This window comes from Sinohyriopsis cumingii, chromosome 6 (genome assembly GCF_028554795.1).
Source record: "Sinohyriopsis cumingii isolate HCF-2022 chromosome 6, ASM2855479v2, whole genome shotgun sequence".
Lineage (NCBI taxonomy): Eukaryota > Metazoa > Mollusca > Bivalvia > Unionida > Unionidae > Sinohyriopsis > Sinohyriopsis cumingii.
Genome location: NC_142966.1, coordinates 52,496,714 through 52,516,152, shown reverse-complemented (window position 1 = coordinate 52,516,152; position 19,439 = coordinate 52,496,714). Strand labels below are relative to the sequence as shown.

Sequence of the window (19,439 nt, the reverse complement as noted above, 5' to 3'; positions counted from 1 at the left end):
AACCTGGGGTTTTATAATAATATACAAACTAAAATCAACAATAACAACTGTCAACATAAGATGATGTATTGTTTTTGGGGCAGAACTCTGGGAAGAAGATACAATAGGCCCAATTTATAATACTGTATATTTCTTCAAAATGTAAGAAATTATACAAAAATTACAGATTGGCTTATAAAAGAATTGAAGGAAGTAGACTCAGTTTCAATAAATTTTTCATAAATAAATTACTATGTGTGTTGTGCCTCATGATGTATAAATATATATAATGGGCTTTTATCTGTTGTTACTGAGGTCAAACTGTGAGCAAATGGCATGTCAAACTCACTGGCATCATTCATGTACTGCACCAATAAGCATACACTAGCCTAACATGTCACATCTCTGTTTCATACTGTCTGATCCATACTGTATAATCTATATAACTCTGTTATAATTTGTTACAGACCATTTTTTGAAATCAAGTGCATCCCTTCCTTGCTTAATACAAGAGATACAAGTAGCTTCAAAGATACAAATGTCTCTGCTTCCAACTGTAATGGAGTTTTAGGGGCATGGACTGCAGTGAAATGAAAGTTTGGTTTTTTTTTTTAAGGTGCTATTTGAAATGTGACCATTATTCCCATATGCTAAGGGTTAAAATTCCTCATAATTTATATTCCATGCTATGCACAGTACATCCATCTTTAAAACACTGGACTGATTTGCATGTTTTATAAGCCTCAGAGCAGTCTAAGTATTTCATTATAAGGCAGTCTCAGTATAAGGTGGTATACTCTATGATTCCCATGAACAGTGTTATAATAAGGGAATGTTGCATCATGTAATTCATTATAAGGTGGTTTTGCTATAAGGTGCTAAGATCAGGAAGTATTGTATGTGTTATATACTTTTGTTTTAAGGTGGTATCATTATACAGTGCTATACTCTATTGTCCATGGGGCAGCATTAAAAGTGTTTCATCTTGTACTTTATTATAAGGCAGTCTCACTACAAGTTAGCATACTGTATTGTCAATGGGGCAGCATTAAAAGTGTTTCATCTTGTACTTCATTATAAGGCAGTCTCACTACAAGTTAGTATACTCTATTGTCCATGGGGCAGCATTAAAAGTGTTTCATCTTGTACTTCATTATAAGGCAGTCTCACTACAAGTTAGTATACTCTATTGTCCATGGGGCAGCATTAAAAGTGTTTCATCTTGTACTTCATTATAAGGCAGTCTCACTACAAGTCAGTATGCTCTATGGCTCCATTGGGCAGCTTTATATCGAGTGCTGTATTCCAAAGAATGCAGTGTTTTGCCTGTGATTGGCATTATGACAGCAGCTCTCTGCTAATGCATTACAGAAACTGGCATCGCACTAATTCTCACTTATAAAACAAACATTATTTAGTTCACCTCTCAAAACTGGCTCTCCATATATTTTTAATAGTTCCACGTCAAAATATTAAAGCTCTTTATCTAAAAGAAATAGAAACAACTGCCTAGGTTGTTTTATCATGACAAGCTTTCCATCTAGGCCATTTTTCAAAAACGACAAACTAATGAGGAAATCCTTGCCCTGATGAACCAGTTCTTGTCTTCCACTTTTGTGGCACTCTAATATATTACAGTGATTTATTTTATTTCAGAAAATACCTTTCATTTTACTATTTTATACCTAATATCTTAGTATTCACTCATTTAATTCTTAAATGCAAATATTAATAAAATGTCAATGTTATATACAAATAAAATAATGCTGTGTGATTATTTATTCATATTGGAGTCCTACTTGATACACCCTAACTCAGTAATTACCTCCCCCTGAAATCCAATATAAAAATGCATTCACAAGTTAATGTTGATTCTTGCTCTTTAAACTTATTTGGAATGTGACACAAAATAAAAGAACATGGAAGAAATTTAAATTTTAAGTTTTATTCTGTTTGAGAATAATGAAAAAAACTGGTTGCTGACAACAACTACTGTAGTATGACACCAGAATTCTGAGTACATCTGGTTACAAACTTTAGATAGATAATCACATTTTAACCAAATTTCAATTTCAAAAACCTTGATACCATTTTGACATTATTGATGATAATGCTGTCAGCAACGGCAGCCAAAAAGTGATATATATGCCTCATCATTTAGCCCTGAGACCTGTCCCTGCATAAAATGAGTGTTTCCTTTATACTGAATACTTTTGTGTCTCAATAAATATTTAGTGCAGATCAAAATGACCTTATATTATGGTAGTGAGGTGGCACTAAAATTAATTTAAAATTTAATGGTATTTCAAAGTTACAGACCAACTGTAAAAATTCTGAACAAAATTTCAATCCCTTTTCTATCGGATCTGGCAACTACATTCTTGCATCCAAATGGAAATGTTAAAGAAAGTAAAATAACACAATTCTATTGAAGATTTACCGGTCTCCTTGAAATCTACAAAACATAATTCCAGCTTGTTCATTGCTCAGCATTATTCTTTACAAAGTTGTCAAAGAAAGATTTTTTCTCATATGTGTCACTAAAACTGAGAAGACAATACAACTAATTTGTATTTTATATGTGTATCAAGTGTTCATTTAAACAATTGTCTTTTCTTCATATGGAAACCTTTTCTTGACGCATACCTGTAAGACATAAAAAAGACATCATAGACACCTTGTCATCACATTGGTTCATATCTAAAGTGATGAAAAAATCCCCCAAAACATGTATTTGCAGAAACTGGCAGACTTACTTCGAAGAAGGCTTATATTTTTAAAGATGGATTAATTTTACAATTCAAGGTTACCATATAAGTCATTCCTTTTCCTATATGAGAATGATTCCCTTTAGAATCATATAGGTTACTTCCCATTTTAGGTATCTTGATAATAATGCATAGCAGAAACATGAATTCTTTAGTCATTTTTAACTGACAATAATTATGATATACAATTTTTAGAAAACCACGACATGTTTCTATTTTTAAAAAAACCCAGATAGATACATAATTTTACATGAATTCATTGAAAACTTTTTCTTTATAATCAGTTTAAACTTATAAAAATGCTAATTCACCTCCATATGGTAAAGGTGGCACTCTACATTTTTTTTTTGCTTAGGGTGCACCAACAGTTTTGTATTCTGCTTAGGGTTGAAAAAAATTAGCGAAAGAATTTCCCAGGTTTTCCTTACAGCTTATACTTGCTATTTAAAAAGACCTTGTATATCTTAGATATTGTTAGAAGAAATTTAAATTCCCTTTATTTTGGTTTATCACTGATGGTTGTAATTTGGGTTGTAGAATATACAGCTTGGATTTATTTAAGATGTGCACCTGTCAAAAGACTGTTAGCTCCACTTGGTGATTTTCACTTCCTGGACTTTAAAGGTATATTAAAAAAAGGGGCTGATAGCTTTTAAATTTTTTACTTTTATCTATTTTACAACTCATTCATTGCACACTCAAAAACTAGTATTGACTAGACTGGCAAAATTCATTTTCCCTATTTTCATAACTGCTAAAGATATTGTAATTTAGACTAATTCAGTCTGATTGTTTGGGCACATGGGAGCAGCATTTTTGTTATTTGTGTGCTTCAATCATGTACTATTTCCATAAGTACAATATCCAAAGACATTTCAGTCAAAGCACATTAAAGTAACATAGAGGTATACCAACATTCTTTCCACTGAGCATGTTGCAAATGCAAACAACTTCACTTTACACCTGTCACTTTCTAAGTGCAAAATATCTGCTTCCTAATTCTTTTCTGGAATGCAGTCTGTTGTTACTTTTTTTCCTGGTGTGTATTCCTAAAATAGGTAAAATAAGACCTGGGGGTTAAATTAACAAATTTTGTAAAAAGATATGGCTTGTAATCAAATGAAGATATCCAGAGTAAATATTTGATAAAACTTTGAAAACTGGGAGTGGGCTCATCTTGAATCATAGGATAATATTACGATGAACTTCAGAACTGTCTTATCTCTGCCATTTATTAGTTTGAATGTCATTCACATATTTTAAACGGCTGATCAAGTTGGTAAAAATTGATCACAGTAAGTGATTCATCGAGTCATTGAAAATTAAAATGTATGAATGGAACTAGAACTTCCAGAAGAAAAAAAAACATCATGAAAAAGTTGTTGTTGTTGTAGGGTTTAATGCCATTTTTCAGCATAAGATAGGCTATACATAGCGGCCAGTATAACTGATGGAGGAAGAAGCCTGGAAAAGCCTGGAAAGAACCACTGACCCATGAAAAACTAGCAAGTTTTCTCACGTACCCATGTTAGCCGAGCTTGAGACTCGAACCCACGCAGACAGAGGTGAGATGGCAGTGATCTGGAAAGGTGAGCACTTTAGACCACTCTGCCACTTGGGGCCCCCATGAAAAAGTAAAGACTTGCTACATTTATTGAATGGAATGATACTTGTTTTCTTTTGTCTTCTGGAAAATTGAATATACTTTGCAATGATGTATATCATTAGCATTAAACAACTTACAACAATTAGTTACCTTGAACATGATAATTACAACCATTTTGCCTCTGTATGGTTAAGTAGATACACTGCTGCTTTAGACAGACAGATGGATGCAATGATAAACTAACAGACTCTAGCCCTATGATGCGGTCAGCAACAAGACAAAGATTATCCCAGACACAGTGTTATATTATTTTTCTGTAATGATTTGCCCATAACAATACAATGCATCTCTAAGACATCTTTGTGTCAGTACCAATCCCCTCAAATACATCTGTAACACTTCTTTGTGTCTCTGCTAATTCCCTCAATACATCTCTAAGACTTCATTCTGTCTGTGCCAATCCCCTCAACAACGCATCTCTAAGACTTCTTTGTGTCTGTGCCAAACCCTTCAATGCATCTCAGATATGTCTTTGTGTCTGTACTAATCCCCTCAATGCATCTCTAAGACCTTTTTGTGCCTGTACTAATCCCCTCAATACATCTCTAAGATTTCATTGTGACTGTGCCAAACCCCTCAATGCATCTCAGAGATGTCTCTGTGTCTGTACTAATCCATTCAATGCATCTCTAAGACTTCTTTGTGCCTGTACTAATCCCTTCAATACATCGCTAAGACTTCTTTGTGACTGTGTCAAACCCCTCAATGCATCTCAGAGATGTCTTTGTGTCTGTACTAATCCATTCAATGCATCTCGAAGACTTCTCTGTATCTGTGCCAACCCCCTTAACTGATCACTTTTCTTACCCATTGTTCTTCACTGAGAAAAGAAATAATATTCCATCTGTGCATCATTACATAGATTACTTGTTTCAACTGCAACAGAAGCTGTATTGAACATTATGACATAATTCATGCATGTCCTAAAATATAATATAATCAAAGCAACCCCCAACATATTAGCCCACCCTTGACCACCAGACCAAGGCAAGAGAAAAAAGAGTCTTAAAAATGTGCGATTTCTGTGTCACATGAGTGAGAAAAATGGATATCAGAGTAGAAACAATGTGGAAGAATGCAAGACTAAAGCCAGGAATAAACACACAACTAAACTGATTAAACAATGCATAATCCAAAATTTGTTAGTCACAGCCTACTTAGCTCATTTGAAACAACACACCATAGGTCTATTTTACTTACATCATGTGCAATAGAACAGCAAACTTATTTTATGATTAAAAGATTTAATGGGAGGAAAGTAAATTGCCTTAAACACAGAATATAGGATGACATTAAACAGTCATGTCTTGCATAATTTTGGGGACATGTACTGGCTGGTTACCAGATAAAGTGAATATCCATAAATGTCCACTATGCTTGTTAATTTGTTTCACATGAGCATCTGCTGGAAGAAAATGGTCACTTGTTGTATCTTTATGGTCTGTATTCCTTAAATATGGGATGCACAACTCAAACATTGCCAAATTTCTGTGTCTATAATAAAACCAAAAAATGTATGTGCATCAAGGATACAGGATGTGGACAACAAAAAATGTGTCAGTGGACCATGTGTTGTGCAACCCCAATGTAAGTGTATGCAATTATAATATAAAATCTTTAAAATCCACCTTAAAAATGTTATTTTACAGGTGGGTTATGCATAGGACTGGGGTGACTATACTTAAGAAAACGTTGCATTTGTACCTGTAAAGTCATAGTCTACTGTATGTAAACATCGTTACTAGCAACAGACATAATGTAATTTCTAGCCTCAATGAGAAATTCCAATCAAGGAAACTAAATTCAAAGAGCAGACACTGTACTAAGCTAAACCATTTTGTCTCCCTTGCATTAAGTAAGGTCCTCATTTTCAGCTATGAACATACTAATGGAACTTATAATTTACGTATGCTCATGTCTGGTAAAATGTATAAAGTAATTACCACATACACTTGCATATAAATTTAATCCAATTGCAAATTCGATAGACCCAGACTTGCTGGTGCATAATGTTCATGCAGATCTGGCTCAATGCTATTTGTTGTTGTTGTTGTTGTTGTAGGGTTTAATACCATTTTTTAGCACAAGATAGGCTAAACATGGTGGCCAGTATTAATGGTGGAGGAAGAACCCGGGAAAACCCTGAAAGAACCACTGACCCACAAGAAGCTACTGGCAAGCTTTCTCACATACTCACATTGGCTGAATCCAAGACTCGAACCCACGCAGAGGTGAGATGGCAGTGATCCGTAACAGAGAGCACTTTAGACCACTCGGCTATTTGGGGCCCCCCAATGTAATTTGTTTGGAGTAATCAGTAAAACCTGGCCAGATCTGTCAGCACTTTATATGGTGGCAGATCAGAGTCTATGTTGTCTGCGGTCGGACCCAACTTGTAAGTGAGTATATATGGTATGTAATTTATCTGTATCATTCCATCATTTTCATGCTGCTGATCTAGCTAAATGGAAACAATTACAAAATGTGAAGATCATAAGTACATTCAAGAAAATATCAAAGTTGATATGAATCATGGAAAATGGCACAGTGACTACAATTCCAGTATAGAGAAGTAGGCAAGTCTTCTGGAAAATGTACTGCCAAATTTCAATGCAAGCAGATCCGTCAAGACTCTAAAACAATATAATAAAACTAAGTTTTTCTCCTGGTCTTTAAGAGACCACTTTACATATACATATTCTGTGATTTGTGATTTATCTTTCAATAAAATCACCATAACTGGTAGCAGTCCAATACATGAGACAATGATGCAACATCAATTATTTGCAACCACAGCATTGGGTATGTACACATCCGGCAACCATAGCATTGGGTATGTACACATCCGGTAACCACAGCATTGGGTATGTACACATCTGGCAACTATAGCATTGGGTATGTACACATCTGGCAACCATAGCATTGTGCATGTACACATCTGGCAACTATAGCATTGGGTATGTACACATCTGGCAACCATAGCACTGGGTATGTACAAATCCAGCAACCATAGCATTGGGTATGTACACATCCGGTAACCATAGCACTGGGTATGTAACTGGTAGCAGTCCAATACATGAGACAATGATGCAACATCAATTATTTGCAACCATAGCATTGGGTATGTACACATCCAGCAACCATAGCATTAGGTATGTACACATCCAGCAACCATAGCATTGGGTATGTACAAATCCAGCAACCATAGCATTGGGTATGTACACATCCGGCAACCACAGCATTGGGTATGTACACATCCGGCAACCATAGCATTGGGTATGTACACATCCAGCAACCATAGCACTGGGTATGTACACATCCGGTAACCACAGCATTGGGTATGTACACATCCGGCAACTATAGCATTGGGTATATACACATCCGGCAACCATAGCTTTCGGTATGTACACATCCGGCAACCATAGCATTGGGTGTGTACACATCCAGCAATCACAGCATTGGGTACATACACATCCGGCAACCATAGCTTTGGGTAGGTACACATCCGGCAACTATAACACTGGGTATGTACACATCCAGCAACCATAGCATCGGCTATGTACACATCTGGCAACTATAGCATTGGGTATGTACACATATCCGGCAACCATATGTACACATCTGGCAACCATAGCATTATGTATGTACATATCCGGCAACCATAGCATTGGGTAAGTACACATCTGGCAACTATAGCATTGGGTCTGTACACATACAGCAACCATAGCATCAGCTATGTACACATCCGGCAACTACAGCATTGGGTATGTACACATCAGGCAACCATATGTACACATCCGGCAACCATATCACTGGGTATGTACACATCCGGCAACTATAGCATTGAATATGTACACATCCGGCAACTAGAGCATTGGGTATGTACGCATCCGGCAACCACAGCATTGGGTATGTACACATCTGGCAACCATAGCACTGGGTATGTACACATCTGGCAACCATATCATTGGGTATGTACACATCCAGCAACCATAGCATTGGATATGTACACATCCGGTAACCATAGCACTGGGTATGTACACATCCGGCAACCATAGCACTGGATATGTACACATCCAGCAACCATAGCATTGGGTATGTACACATCCGGTAACCATAGCATTGGATATGTACACATCCAGCAACCATAGCATTGGGTATGTACACATCCAGCAACCATAGCACTGGGTATGTACACATCCGGCAACCATAGCCTTGGGTATGTACACATCCGACAACTATAGCATTGGGTATGTACACATCCGGCAACCATAGCATTGGGTATGTACACATCCAGCAACCATAGCACTGGGTATGTACACATCCAGCAACCATAGCCTTGGGTATGTACACATCCGGCAACTATAGCATTGGGTCTGTACAAATCCGGCAACCATAGCATAGATATATACAAATATTCATGCACTTAGAATAGGAAGCTTCATATTGTCTCATCAAGCACTGGGGTAATGATGATGGTATGATGTCTAAAGCAATATTAACTTTGATGCCCTTTAGACAAATATAACTAACAGAATAAGATCTGAATGGTGAATATGAATGGGACACAGTGAACTCAGTTTTTACAACAGAAACTGCTAACTTGTACTTGGACATTTTCCATTCAAATTGACTAAAGGTATAGATATTAGAGACACTAAAAGGTAAAATCTGAAGGTAAGATACACAGCTCTTCCTGATTAATACCCCTCAGAGATATAGTTAAGGCTGCAATGTTCACATGTACAAATAGCTTAGTTCAATTAACTGCCTGAAATTTATTTTACAAAAATCATTAAGTATGTGAGCAAACATTCATGTGGCTGACACCAATGCAGAATCACCCATTCCAACTAAATTATATATTTCCAATTTTCTGCTTAAAAAGATTGTTTAGTAGGAATTTTCTGTTTATTCTTTTCTTAAAGGATCTGTTTTTCATACAAAATGTGGCATCACTTGGGAAAATGAGAAGTTGATGAGAACTCGTATTAGTGCACATTACATAACAATACACATCAGGCTGATTAATGACAATGCTGATAAAAAATTTCTTTAACCAGGAATATTTACCTATAAACTAACTTGTCAGTTAACAGAACCTTTGATTTTAGAAACAATTTATTCAAAATAAACACTGTTTCAAGTCTGTAAGCCACACCAAGCTGTTTCAGTTATTGTAGATTCTACAAAAGCATCTATGTGCAATTCTAGTAGTATGTCCAGTTTCATTATCAAATGTTAGTAAGCCTACTGGAAAAAGGATTAGTATATAATTGTTTCAATTAAATGACACTGTTTGATTATTGTAAACCATGTACACATTTAGAAACTTTGGTAAACATTGCAGCCTTAGTTATAATGCATAAAGAGTATAAGTAAAACTTTAATAATTACTACTGATTTGGACTGAGCATAGAGCTTGTCCCTGCCATACCATACTATAGATATGAATCATATTAAGTCACTGGAAACACTTTTGAAACAAAAAATATTGGTTTCATAGAAACAGATATGCAAATGAGTACATGGGTTATTCCCCATATTTCTGAAAGGTTAATTGTGCTCTCTGAAATATGCTGTACTCAAACGGTGTGTAGCAAGGGTTGCCTGGAATTGTCAATTTCACATCTGACAATGGTGGTCACTACAGTGCTCAATCCAATCTGATAGCATGCAGCTGTAAACAGTCCAATTTAGTTAACAGATACACCACATTTCAAACTAGAGCTATTGGTGATGGATGCATTGCTAATGCCCTACTTTAATTATCTTAGTTTGTGCCTTAAACACTGGAACTTGTGTGGGAATCAAAGTTCAAAGAATGAGGATTCAGGAACCATAACTGCTCTGAATGATGACATGAAGTCAAGTCATATTCGGTTGGTTGAAATCAATAATTGGTAAATGATGCAGAATTTGAGTCAGAGAACAGAAAATCAGGTCCATAACTCTTCTAAATGGTAATGTGGAATGCTGGTAATTAAAGTAATTTCAGAGTCTCATTAAAATGGAATTTTTCTTATGCAAGTAGGAATGGAGTCTTGGCCCATCATTATCATTTTGATAAAGAATTAGGCCAACTGGGAAGAAAATGTTCAGGATTAAAATACTAAACATTTGGAAAATCCTTCTCATTGGGGCAGGAGCCTATTTTTAGGCCTTGGGACAGAGGCCTATTTTCAGGCCTTGGGATAGTGGCTTTTATTCAGGTTATGAAGACTTCTGTGTGTGTGATATTTGATTTGGATTTTTTATATAGCTTTCGTAACTTTTCAGTCATATTGCTATGATGTCCACAGTGTGGCAGTTTATAGTGATGTCTAGCACTTCGACATCATGCCGCAGACATGTAGCATGATGTCCCACCCAGTCAGTCACATTATTCTGACACCAGGCCGACCAGTCCTAACAGTAACCTCTTAATGCTGAGTTCTTAGCAAGGCAGATATAGTAACAATTTTATAAGTCTTTCGTATGACTTGACCAGGGTTTGAACACGCAACCTCCTGCATCCAAGGTAGATGCTGTAACCACTAGATGATAGGAACGGTGTGTTGACTTCTAGAAAATCACTGAAATATGAAGCTGCATTCTCAATTTCATTGAAATGCAACAATCCCTGGTAAAGTAATGCTATGGACCCAGTGTCAGAAGGGCAGGCAACTGGGGAGCTATAACTAATGTATATGATGTGGATTATTAAAAATAAACTAAATCTAATTTTCTCAATACAAAGGTGCATAGTAACTTGGTTTAAATTTTAAAAATCCATCATTAAGTTAGGCTGCAGAATCCAAAGTAAGGACAATGGAAAACCAATGTTGTGAAATGCTGAATATCAAACTCAATCACAAAGGTAAAAATACCAAATTCACTTGAATTGCAGCAAACTTTGAATATAAATGCTGCAGAAACCAAAGTCTGGTAATGGAGAATCAGGGGGCATTAACTCTTGTAAATAATATAATAGAATGTTATGAATCATATTCATTTAAAGTCTCATCAATGTAATGCTTCATCAAAATTTGGTTGAAATCCAACAACACTGGTAACGTTTTGCTGCAGAAATCAAAAGTTAGAATGAAAAGCCATCAGGAGGCATGACTCCTGTAAATGATATCCTGGTTAAGCAGAGGGAACAGCTCTTGGAAATAAAGTCATAAAATTTTGTAAACCAAACTCGTCGAAGGTCTCATTAATATAACACTCTGAAAGAAACATTGTTAATATCCAATAATCCTTGGTACAGTTAACCTGCAGAAAAAAGGTACGAAGAGGGCCAATCAGGGGCCAGAACTCCAATAAATGATGAAAGAGGCTGGAAATCACCCTTGCATGAGGTTTCATAAATAGAAAGCTGCATGTCAAATTTAGTTAAATTCCAATGATTCCATGTCAAGTTATCTTGGGCAAACACAATTCTTGATGGATAAACAGCCAGACAGATGGACAACATGATTACTAAAGGGCCCTTCTTAAGACTTGCTGAAAGTTGCCCCTGTTACATTCAAACCACCAAGTGCATACAAGACATACATTAGGTTTCAAAAAATCACCTGACATCCCACTAGTTTTAAGATCAGATAGAGCTGTATTGTTAACGTCACAAGGATGAAACAAGGACTGTTTTAATGCAGCAAGCTTTCAATAAGTGACCAAATATTTTCTGAAAAAGAAGGAACTTTGTGGTAATCAGAAATGTGACAAATGTTTGAGTTTTTGGGAAAAATCTCTTATCCAAATGAGGTCAGCTAGATGTATAAGAATTTTCTATAAATGGGATTTAGTGAAGCATAAATTCACATTTTTACTGGCCAAAATATTCCATATTTGCTGCATCTGAATAGCTGTGATATTTGCCACTGCATATGAATAAAAAAATGCTTTATAATCCCTTGCTTTGTTTGCTAGGTTATGCCCTAAAATGAGTTCCCATTTAAATAAATGTTTTACTGATATGTAGCTTTACACCAAGTAATCAAACATTCTGAAATTTCAATTTTGTTCCAAATGTGACAGAGTGACACAGTATGTATTTTTCATACAACTAAATGGAGTGGCATATATCACAGTCTTTTAATTCTTTCTCTATTCTTTGTTTCATCCCTACCACTCCAACTTCTTCAGTGTTTCTATTTTTAATTTGGATGAGAGGTGATGGGAGAATACAGAGGTAAAGAGATACATAGGCTTGCCTTGGTAGTAAAGTGGTCAAAGGGCATGGCACAGCTGCAGTTATGTACGTTACGAAAACTACGCCAGTCCATCGCTATGGATTTAAGCTCAAGCACCAACTGGTCCACGCTCAGTTTCTCAAAACTGGTTGAGCGAGACAACATGCTGGAATCAAGTGTAGATATACCATCCTCGATACCTGATCGGGAGAGTTGAGAGCTCGATTCATCAAACCCAGACTCAGAATCACTTTTGAACTGGTTTACATTATTCTCATGAGATTTAGTCCTGGAAATAGCCTCATCTATCTGATTTTTGCTTGCTTTGTCCGTTACATTGTCATCTGAGTGTTTGTTCACACAGTCATGGATTTTGTGGATTTCACCATCTTCAGAGAGACACCCATCCAGAGAGTCCATGGAGAGAAAACCTTGGAGTTTTTTATGTATCACATCTTCTGGTTTGTTCAGTTGCTTGCATATCTGAGTAATTCTCTGAAATGGACATGTTAAAGTCACCATATTAATACTGCAATTAAAAATTCCAAATCAGACAATCTCTGAAAGACAGACATAATTTAATATTTACCTGCAGTCAATTATTTGTCTGATTTAGGATTAAAAATTAGAAGTTAAAAATTAGAAATGTCAAAGGATGGACATAAATCAATTACATAAAAATGAAACAGATGAGAGTTGCAAGAAATATTTCTTTACTGCAAGGAAAGACTTATGACAAAAATGGCCGACAACTGACTGATATCAGATGAAAATGAAAAGATCTGATTAAGCTGCTCTAGGCAATGACCTGAATATTGCAAGACCAGAAAAAAAAGAACATTTGGTGAGACAATAAATGAGAAGAACTGTACATATTTGCTTACTGATCAAGGTTTATGTTGTTTGCAGTTGGACTCTACTTATATGCAAGTATTTAAAATATTTATAAAAACATTAAAACCACAGGATCACTTTGTGATGCAGTTTTGTTCTGATACTTTCAAAGACTTTACAGGATTCTGGCAAATTTGAGGAACTAGTCAACTAATATTGGAAAGGCATCTTTTCCATCATGTAGTGCAATGTTGATTCAAACTTTAACTCCAAATGCTTTAGCATCAACTATTTTAAACTGCTAAAAAAATCCTAACTGATCAATCTATACACTGTATCAAAATTATGCCATCTCACAAGATTTGATAAGATTATCAGTCATTAAGTTGGAAACTTTACTATTTTTCTGTCTTTTATTGTGGATGACCATTTCATGTTTCATCAGTTAATAGAGCACATGTAAGAAATGTAAAATATTAAAGTTTTTTAGGCAAATATTGAGAAACATCACAGTCAGCATAATAAAAATAATACTCCTAACACTAAATCATGCCATGGTTTAAATTTACAAGCTGTTATCATTTTAATTCCAAAATAACTGCAGAACATTTTCAAGCTAATAATCTGCTGCAAAGGAACACTTGATTTTCATGATTTCACTATTTATACATAACGGAACACTGATAATTGTCATATTTCATTATTTATACATGAAGGAATACTGTTAATTTTCATGGTTTAATTATTTATACATAATGGAACACTGTTAACTGTCATGATTTCATTATTTATACATAAAGGAACACTGTTAATTGTCATGATTTAATTATTTATACATCAATCCCATTAAAAATGAACTTCTAACAGCCTAAGCACGTCTGCAAATCATTGCTTACCATATCTCTATCTTAAGACTTTATGTTTAATAATCCATGTAAAGAGACGGAACATGAGCAACATTACGTAAAGACTGCCTCAATAACACATTATTAACCTTTTCCAGTAATCGGATATGGTCCTCCAGTGAGGCTGAGTGGTCTTTGGCAGCAGCCAGAATGTCACTTATTTGGTCTCGTGGATGAATCCCATTCTCAAATCTATTATACATTCCCTTCCAAAACCTGCAAAACATGGAAAGTCAATGGGACCTCATTCATTATTATGTCATTATGAGAATTAGGAATATTTTATCTCCCAAATTCACCACACAATGATTTATTCCCCCAGTTGTCACTAAAACACTTAAATTTAAGATCTTAATATGCATGAAGGCCAGGATTTGCACGTCAAGCCCATGACTGAAGCAGTGCTGTGACACATGTTACTCTGATCCCAAAGGTCAAAAGGTTGAGTGAGCAGGTCACAGAATAAAATGTTTTTGCTTCATAATGACTCATCAGTATGAACAAAATCCATCAAGGGGTTTAAAAAATATATGCAAAACATGAACTTTAAAACAAAAAAGATTAATAAAAATTTACTAAGACTGAAAACATTATCCCAATATCGTAAACAAGGGTGTAACAGATTGGACTATCTTTGCTTCATAATCATCCCATGTAGGAACAAAACTATTTCAGAGCTTTAGTAAATATAAGGAAATAAAAAAATAACCAAAGCCTAGGCAAAACAAATTCTGTGACTTAGACCCCAAAGTCAATGAGAGAAGAAAACATGCTGCAATTGTCTTCACATTATAATGATTAATGACTAGTATTATGACTTAATAGTCTTAAAGTATGTAAAATAATAAGTAAGTGAAACCAACAATTTATTAAGTAAAATTCAACAAATAATTCCTTTTCTTAGAATATAAAGTGGAAATCCAAGGCCCCTGACTGTATTGTGAACTAAATCCCAAATAAAACAATAGGTTCTATCACAAGTCCAGAAGAATAGAATGTTCCAAATGAATTCCAATAATCTTGAAAGTCCTGATGTACCAATGACATAATCCATGTCTGTGAATGAGTTTCCTATAATCGCAATGTAGTGTTTTAGTACAAAAATTCATTGAGTTCTTTGTAATTCCAATTCCATAGAATAATTTAAATAAATGATTTATCTCAAATTACATCTAAATACAACTATAAATTCTGATCATATATTCCCAATGATTAATGCTGAAAAGGAATGAATAATTGTTTACCAAATTTCTTTATTTAAAAATATCCACCAGACCTATGAAACAATATATTGTTCTGTAACACCCAAATTTCCAATAGAAAATTCCACCAAATTATAAATAAGTTCACTGCCAGAACCTACATAGCTTGCAAACAAGGTTAGGTCTTGAACTAAAATTTTAGTAAATATTTTAGGCAAATCCTCTATTCACAATCATCGATTATGAACACGATAAAAGACAGGTGAACAATAAAAATTAAATATACATAACAACAGGTACACAATATAAATTAAATATACATAATACAAGAATGATGATAATTCATCAAGATGCTTGGGAAATATATGCAAAATGGAAAATGAACTAAAACCTTAACAATCTGTTAATGCCATTGTTGTCACCAGTAGAGGCAGGCTTGTATTATCAGTGCTCTCCCAAGGGCCGTTTACTAGTGGTAGGTCTGTATTATCAGTGCTCTCCCCCTGGCCATTTACTGGTGGTAGGCCTGTATTATCAGTGCTCTCCCCTAGGCCGTTTACTAGTGGTAGGTCTGTATTATCAGTGCTCTCCCCCTGGCCATTTACTGGTGGTAGGCCTGTATTATCAGTGCTCTCCCCATGGCCATTTACTGGTGGTAGGCCTGTATTATCAGTGCTCTCCCCTAGGCAGTTTACTAGTAGTAGGTCTAAATTTTCAGTGCTCTCCCCTTGGCCATTTACTGGTGGTAGGCCTGTATTATCAGTGCTCTCCCCTAGGCAGTTTACTAGTAGTAGGTCTGTATTATCAGTGCTCTCCCCTTGGCTATTTTCTGGTGGTAGGCCTGTATTATCAGTGCTCTCCCTTAGGCCATTATTGGTAGGCCTGTATTATCAGTGCTCTCCCCTAGACCATTTACCAGCACAGTTCTGATACGCAGTTCTTATCGTTGCTCAAGTTTTTGTTCTGAATGTTGTTCATTTTTGGAACATATAAGTCATGAGTATAATTTCATGAAGGAAAATGGCATGAGTTGCTCTGATATTTAATAGTAAATATTGTGAAAGAAAACAAATAGTTAAGTCAATAAAAGAAAAGGCACAATTTTTATCCTCAAACATTACTTGTTTTGAAAACTTAAAGAAAATGTTCTGGATTATTCCTTAATGTATATTTGAAATATCTGGCAACAATAAGCATCATATGCTTACTGTATCTCCAGCTGGTCGATGAAAATGCTTACTGTGTCTCCAGCTGGTAAATGAAAATGCTTACTGTGTTTCCAGCTGGTAAATGAAAATGCTTAGTGTGTCTCCAGCTGGTAAATGAAAATGCTTACTGTGTTTCCAGCTGGTAAATGAAAATGCTTAGTGTGTCTACAGCTGGTAAATGAAAATGCTTACTGTGTCTACAGCTGGTAAATGAAACACTTTAAACTTCTGATCATTATCTCAGATACTGAAGGAATAATACATTAACAAGCCTACTGATATACTGGTTCTAAATGGAAAGGAACACGTGTCATATTAGTTCGGCTGTGTTTATTATTTACTAACATGCAGTTGTCTTGACCCTTGAAGACTTGTCCTCAGTAATCCACTTATGAATTGGACAGTTTTTCTTATAGCCATGAGTAAATGGTAACATCTTTTTCATAGTGTGAAACGTCCATTTAAACCATAAAGAGGATCAAGAGTGTGTGAAAGGTCCCTTTAAACCATGAACAATTTCAAGAGTGTGTGAAATGTCCCTTTAAACCATGAACAGTTTCAAGAGTGTGTGAAAGATCCTTTTCAACCATGAACTGGATCAAGAGTGTGTGAAAGGTCTATTTAAACCATGAACTGGATCAAGAGTGTGAAAGATCCTTTCAAACCATGAACTGGATCAAGAGTGTGAAAGATCCTTTCAAATGGATCAAGAGTGTGTGAAAGGTCTATTTAAACCATGAACTGGATCAAGAGTGTGTGAAAGGTCTATTTTAACCAAGAACAAGATCAACAGTGTGAAAGATCCTTTCAAACCATAAACTGGATCAAGAGTGTGAAAGATCCTTTCAAACCATGAACTGGATAAAGAGTGTGTTGAATACAAAGCTGTCACATAGGGTGCTAAATCAACATGTAATCATCAACACATCAAGGCTTTCCATTATAGACTTTGACTTTAAAAGTAGACCTAAGACCTCCATATCACTTACATTTAAATTATTCAGTATGATGATTTATGCAATGCCTTAATTTCTGACTCAATGAGATTAGCAGTTAGCGAGATATTTACATTTAAATGCATATGTCAAACTATTCTGGGGGCCCCGAGTGACCAAGTGGTCTAAAGTGTTGTCTGTTACGGATCACTGCCATCTCACCTCTGTCTACGTGGGTTCGAGTCTCGGATTCAGCCAATGTGGGTATGTGAGAAAGATTGCCAGTAGCTTCTCGTGGGTCGGTGGTTCTTTCTGGGGTTTTCCCAGATTCTTCCTCCATCATTAATACTGGCTGCCATGTATAGCATATCATGTGCTGAAAAATGGTGTTAAACCTTACAACAACAACAACAACAACAAACTATTCCCCCCATGTACCATTTTGGCGGTTCCATGACTCAAGACCATGTGACATCAATATAAGTATATTCTTCTTGGCTGTAGCAGTATCAACCCAGAATACACTCTTATGCATGGGGGGGCCCTGAGTGGCCGAGTGGTCTAAAGCGCTCTCCATTAGGGATCACTGCCATGTCACCTGTCTGCGCCGGTTCAAGTCTCAGATTCAGCCAATGTGGCTATGTGAGAAAAATTGCCAGTAGCTTCTCATGGGTCGGTGGTCCTTTCCTGGGTTTTTCCTGGGTTCTTCCTCCAAAATTAATACTGGCCGCCATGTATAGCCTATGTGTGCTGAAAAATGGCGTTAAACCCTACAACAACAACAACAACAACAACCACTCTTATGTGGGGATCAGCCTAGCATAGATTTAGTTAAGACAGGATCAACCCAGAATACACTAGTATGCTGGAATCAGCCAAGCAGAGATTGTACTTGAGCTGTGATCAGCCTAGCACAGTTAGGACCAGCCCATAATACACTTTATTTCTGTAATCAGCCAAGCACAATTATAAGACTATAATGCTAAGATCAGTCTAGCATAGATTCACTGGAAGATGGGATCAGCCCACCATAATATACTATAATGCTGGGATCAGCTTTGTGCAAAGTGAACCTTATGCTGGGATCAGCCCAGAATACACCTGAACAATGGGATCAGCCTAGCACAGATTTTACTTGAGCTTGGATCAGCCTAACACCAATTCTATTTGAGCTGGGATCAGCCCAGAATACAATTTAATGCTGGAGTCAGCATAGCACCGATTGGGAATCATAGTCTTGTACATTCAGATTCTAGCCCATGAGCAGTCCCCATATGGAGAGCCAAAACATATTTTTAAATATTTTTTATAAGCATTATTGTTATTTTAGTTATGATTTTGTTGTTGTAGAATATATGCAAAAATGAATATTGACTTGTTTGAGAGAAAGTGAGAGAATGAGTGAGGGAGAGAATGATGCATATACTCATGTATCCTGTATTTTCTTACAACGAATGTAATAAATCTTTCCTTGTACAATTCAGTATTTATAGTTCTGCATAAACATTGATGTAAAGACTATGTTCGAAACTTCTCAAGTCAGGTAAATTCATTCTCATTTTCAAGTACATGCAATCCACCCTCCCAATTCTAGATTAAACAATACTGTATATTAGTTAAGGAAGTTAAATATGCAGCAACTATTTTATAAAAATGCATGATTAAATTCTCTAATAAAATGTGGTTCTCTTCATAAGCATGTCTTAGTCAAATGTAGAGTTACAGTTAAAAGTGCATAAAAGAGCTGAAGGTGAGAAATAAAAGT

At 35.8% G+C, this 19,439-nt stretch overlaps 1 protein-coding gene across 2 annotated transcripts in view; it reads right to left on the bottom strand.

The window, feature by feature from the left end:
* The window catches only part of LOC149796937 (phosphatidylinositol-3,5-bisphosphate 3-phosphatase MTMR6-like), a 117,155-nt gene that overhangs the window by 12,235 nt on the left and 85,481 nt on the right, over nt 1-19,439 (bottom strand). Inside the window, exons 12-13 of one of the 2 annotated variants that reach the window (XM_089961616.1) lie at nt 14,419-14,545; nt 12,612-13,085 (exon numbers count right to left, since the gene is read on the bottom strand). In XM_089961616.1, the coding sequence (XP_089817742.1) occupies nt 12,612-13,085; nt 14,419-14,545 (601 nt within the window). The remainder of the gene's footprint in view (nt 1-12,611; nt 13,086-14,418; nt 14,546-19,439) is intronic. The other variant, XM_089961617.1, reaches the window with a different exon arrangement.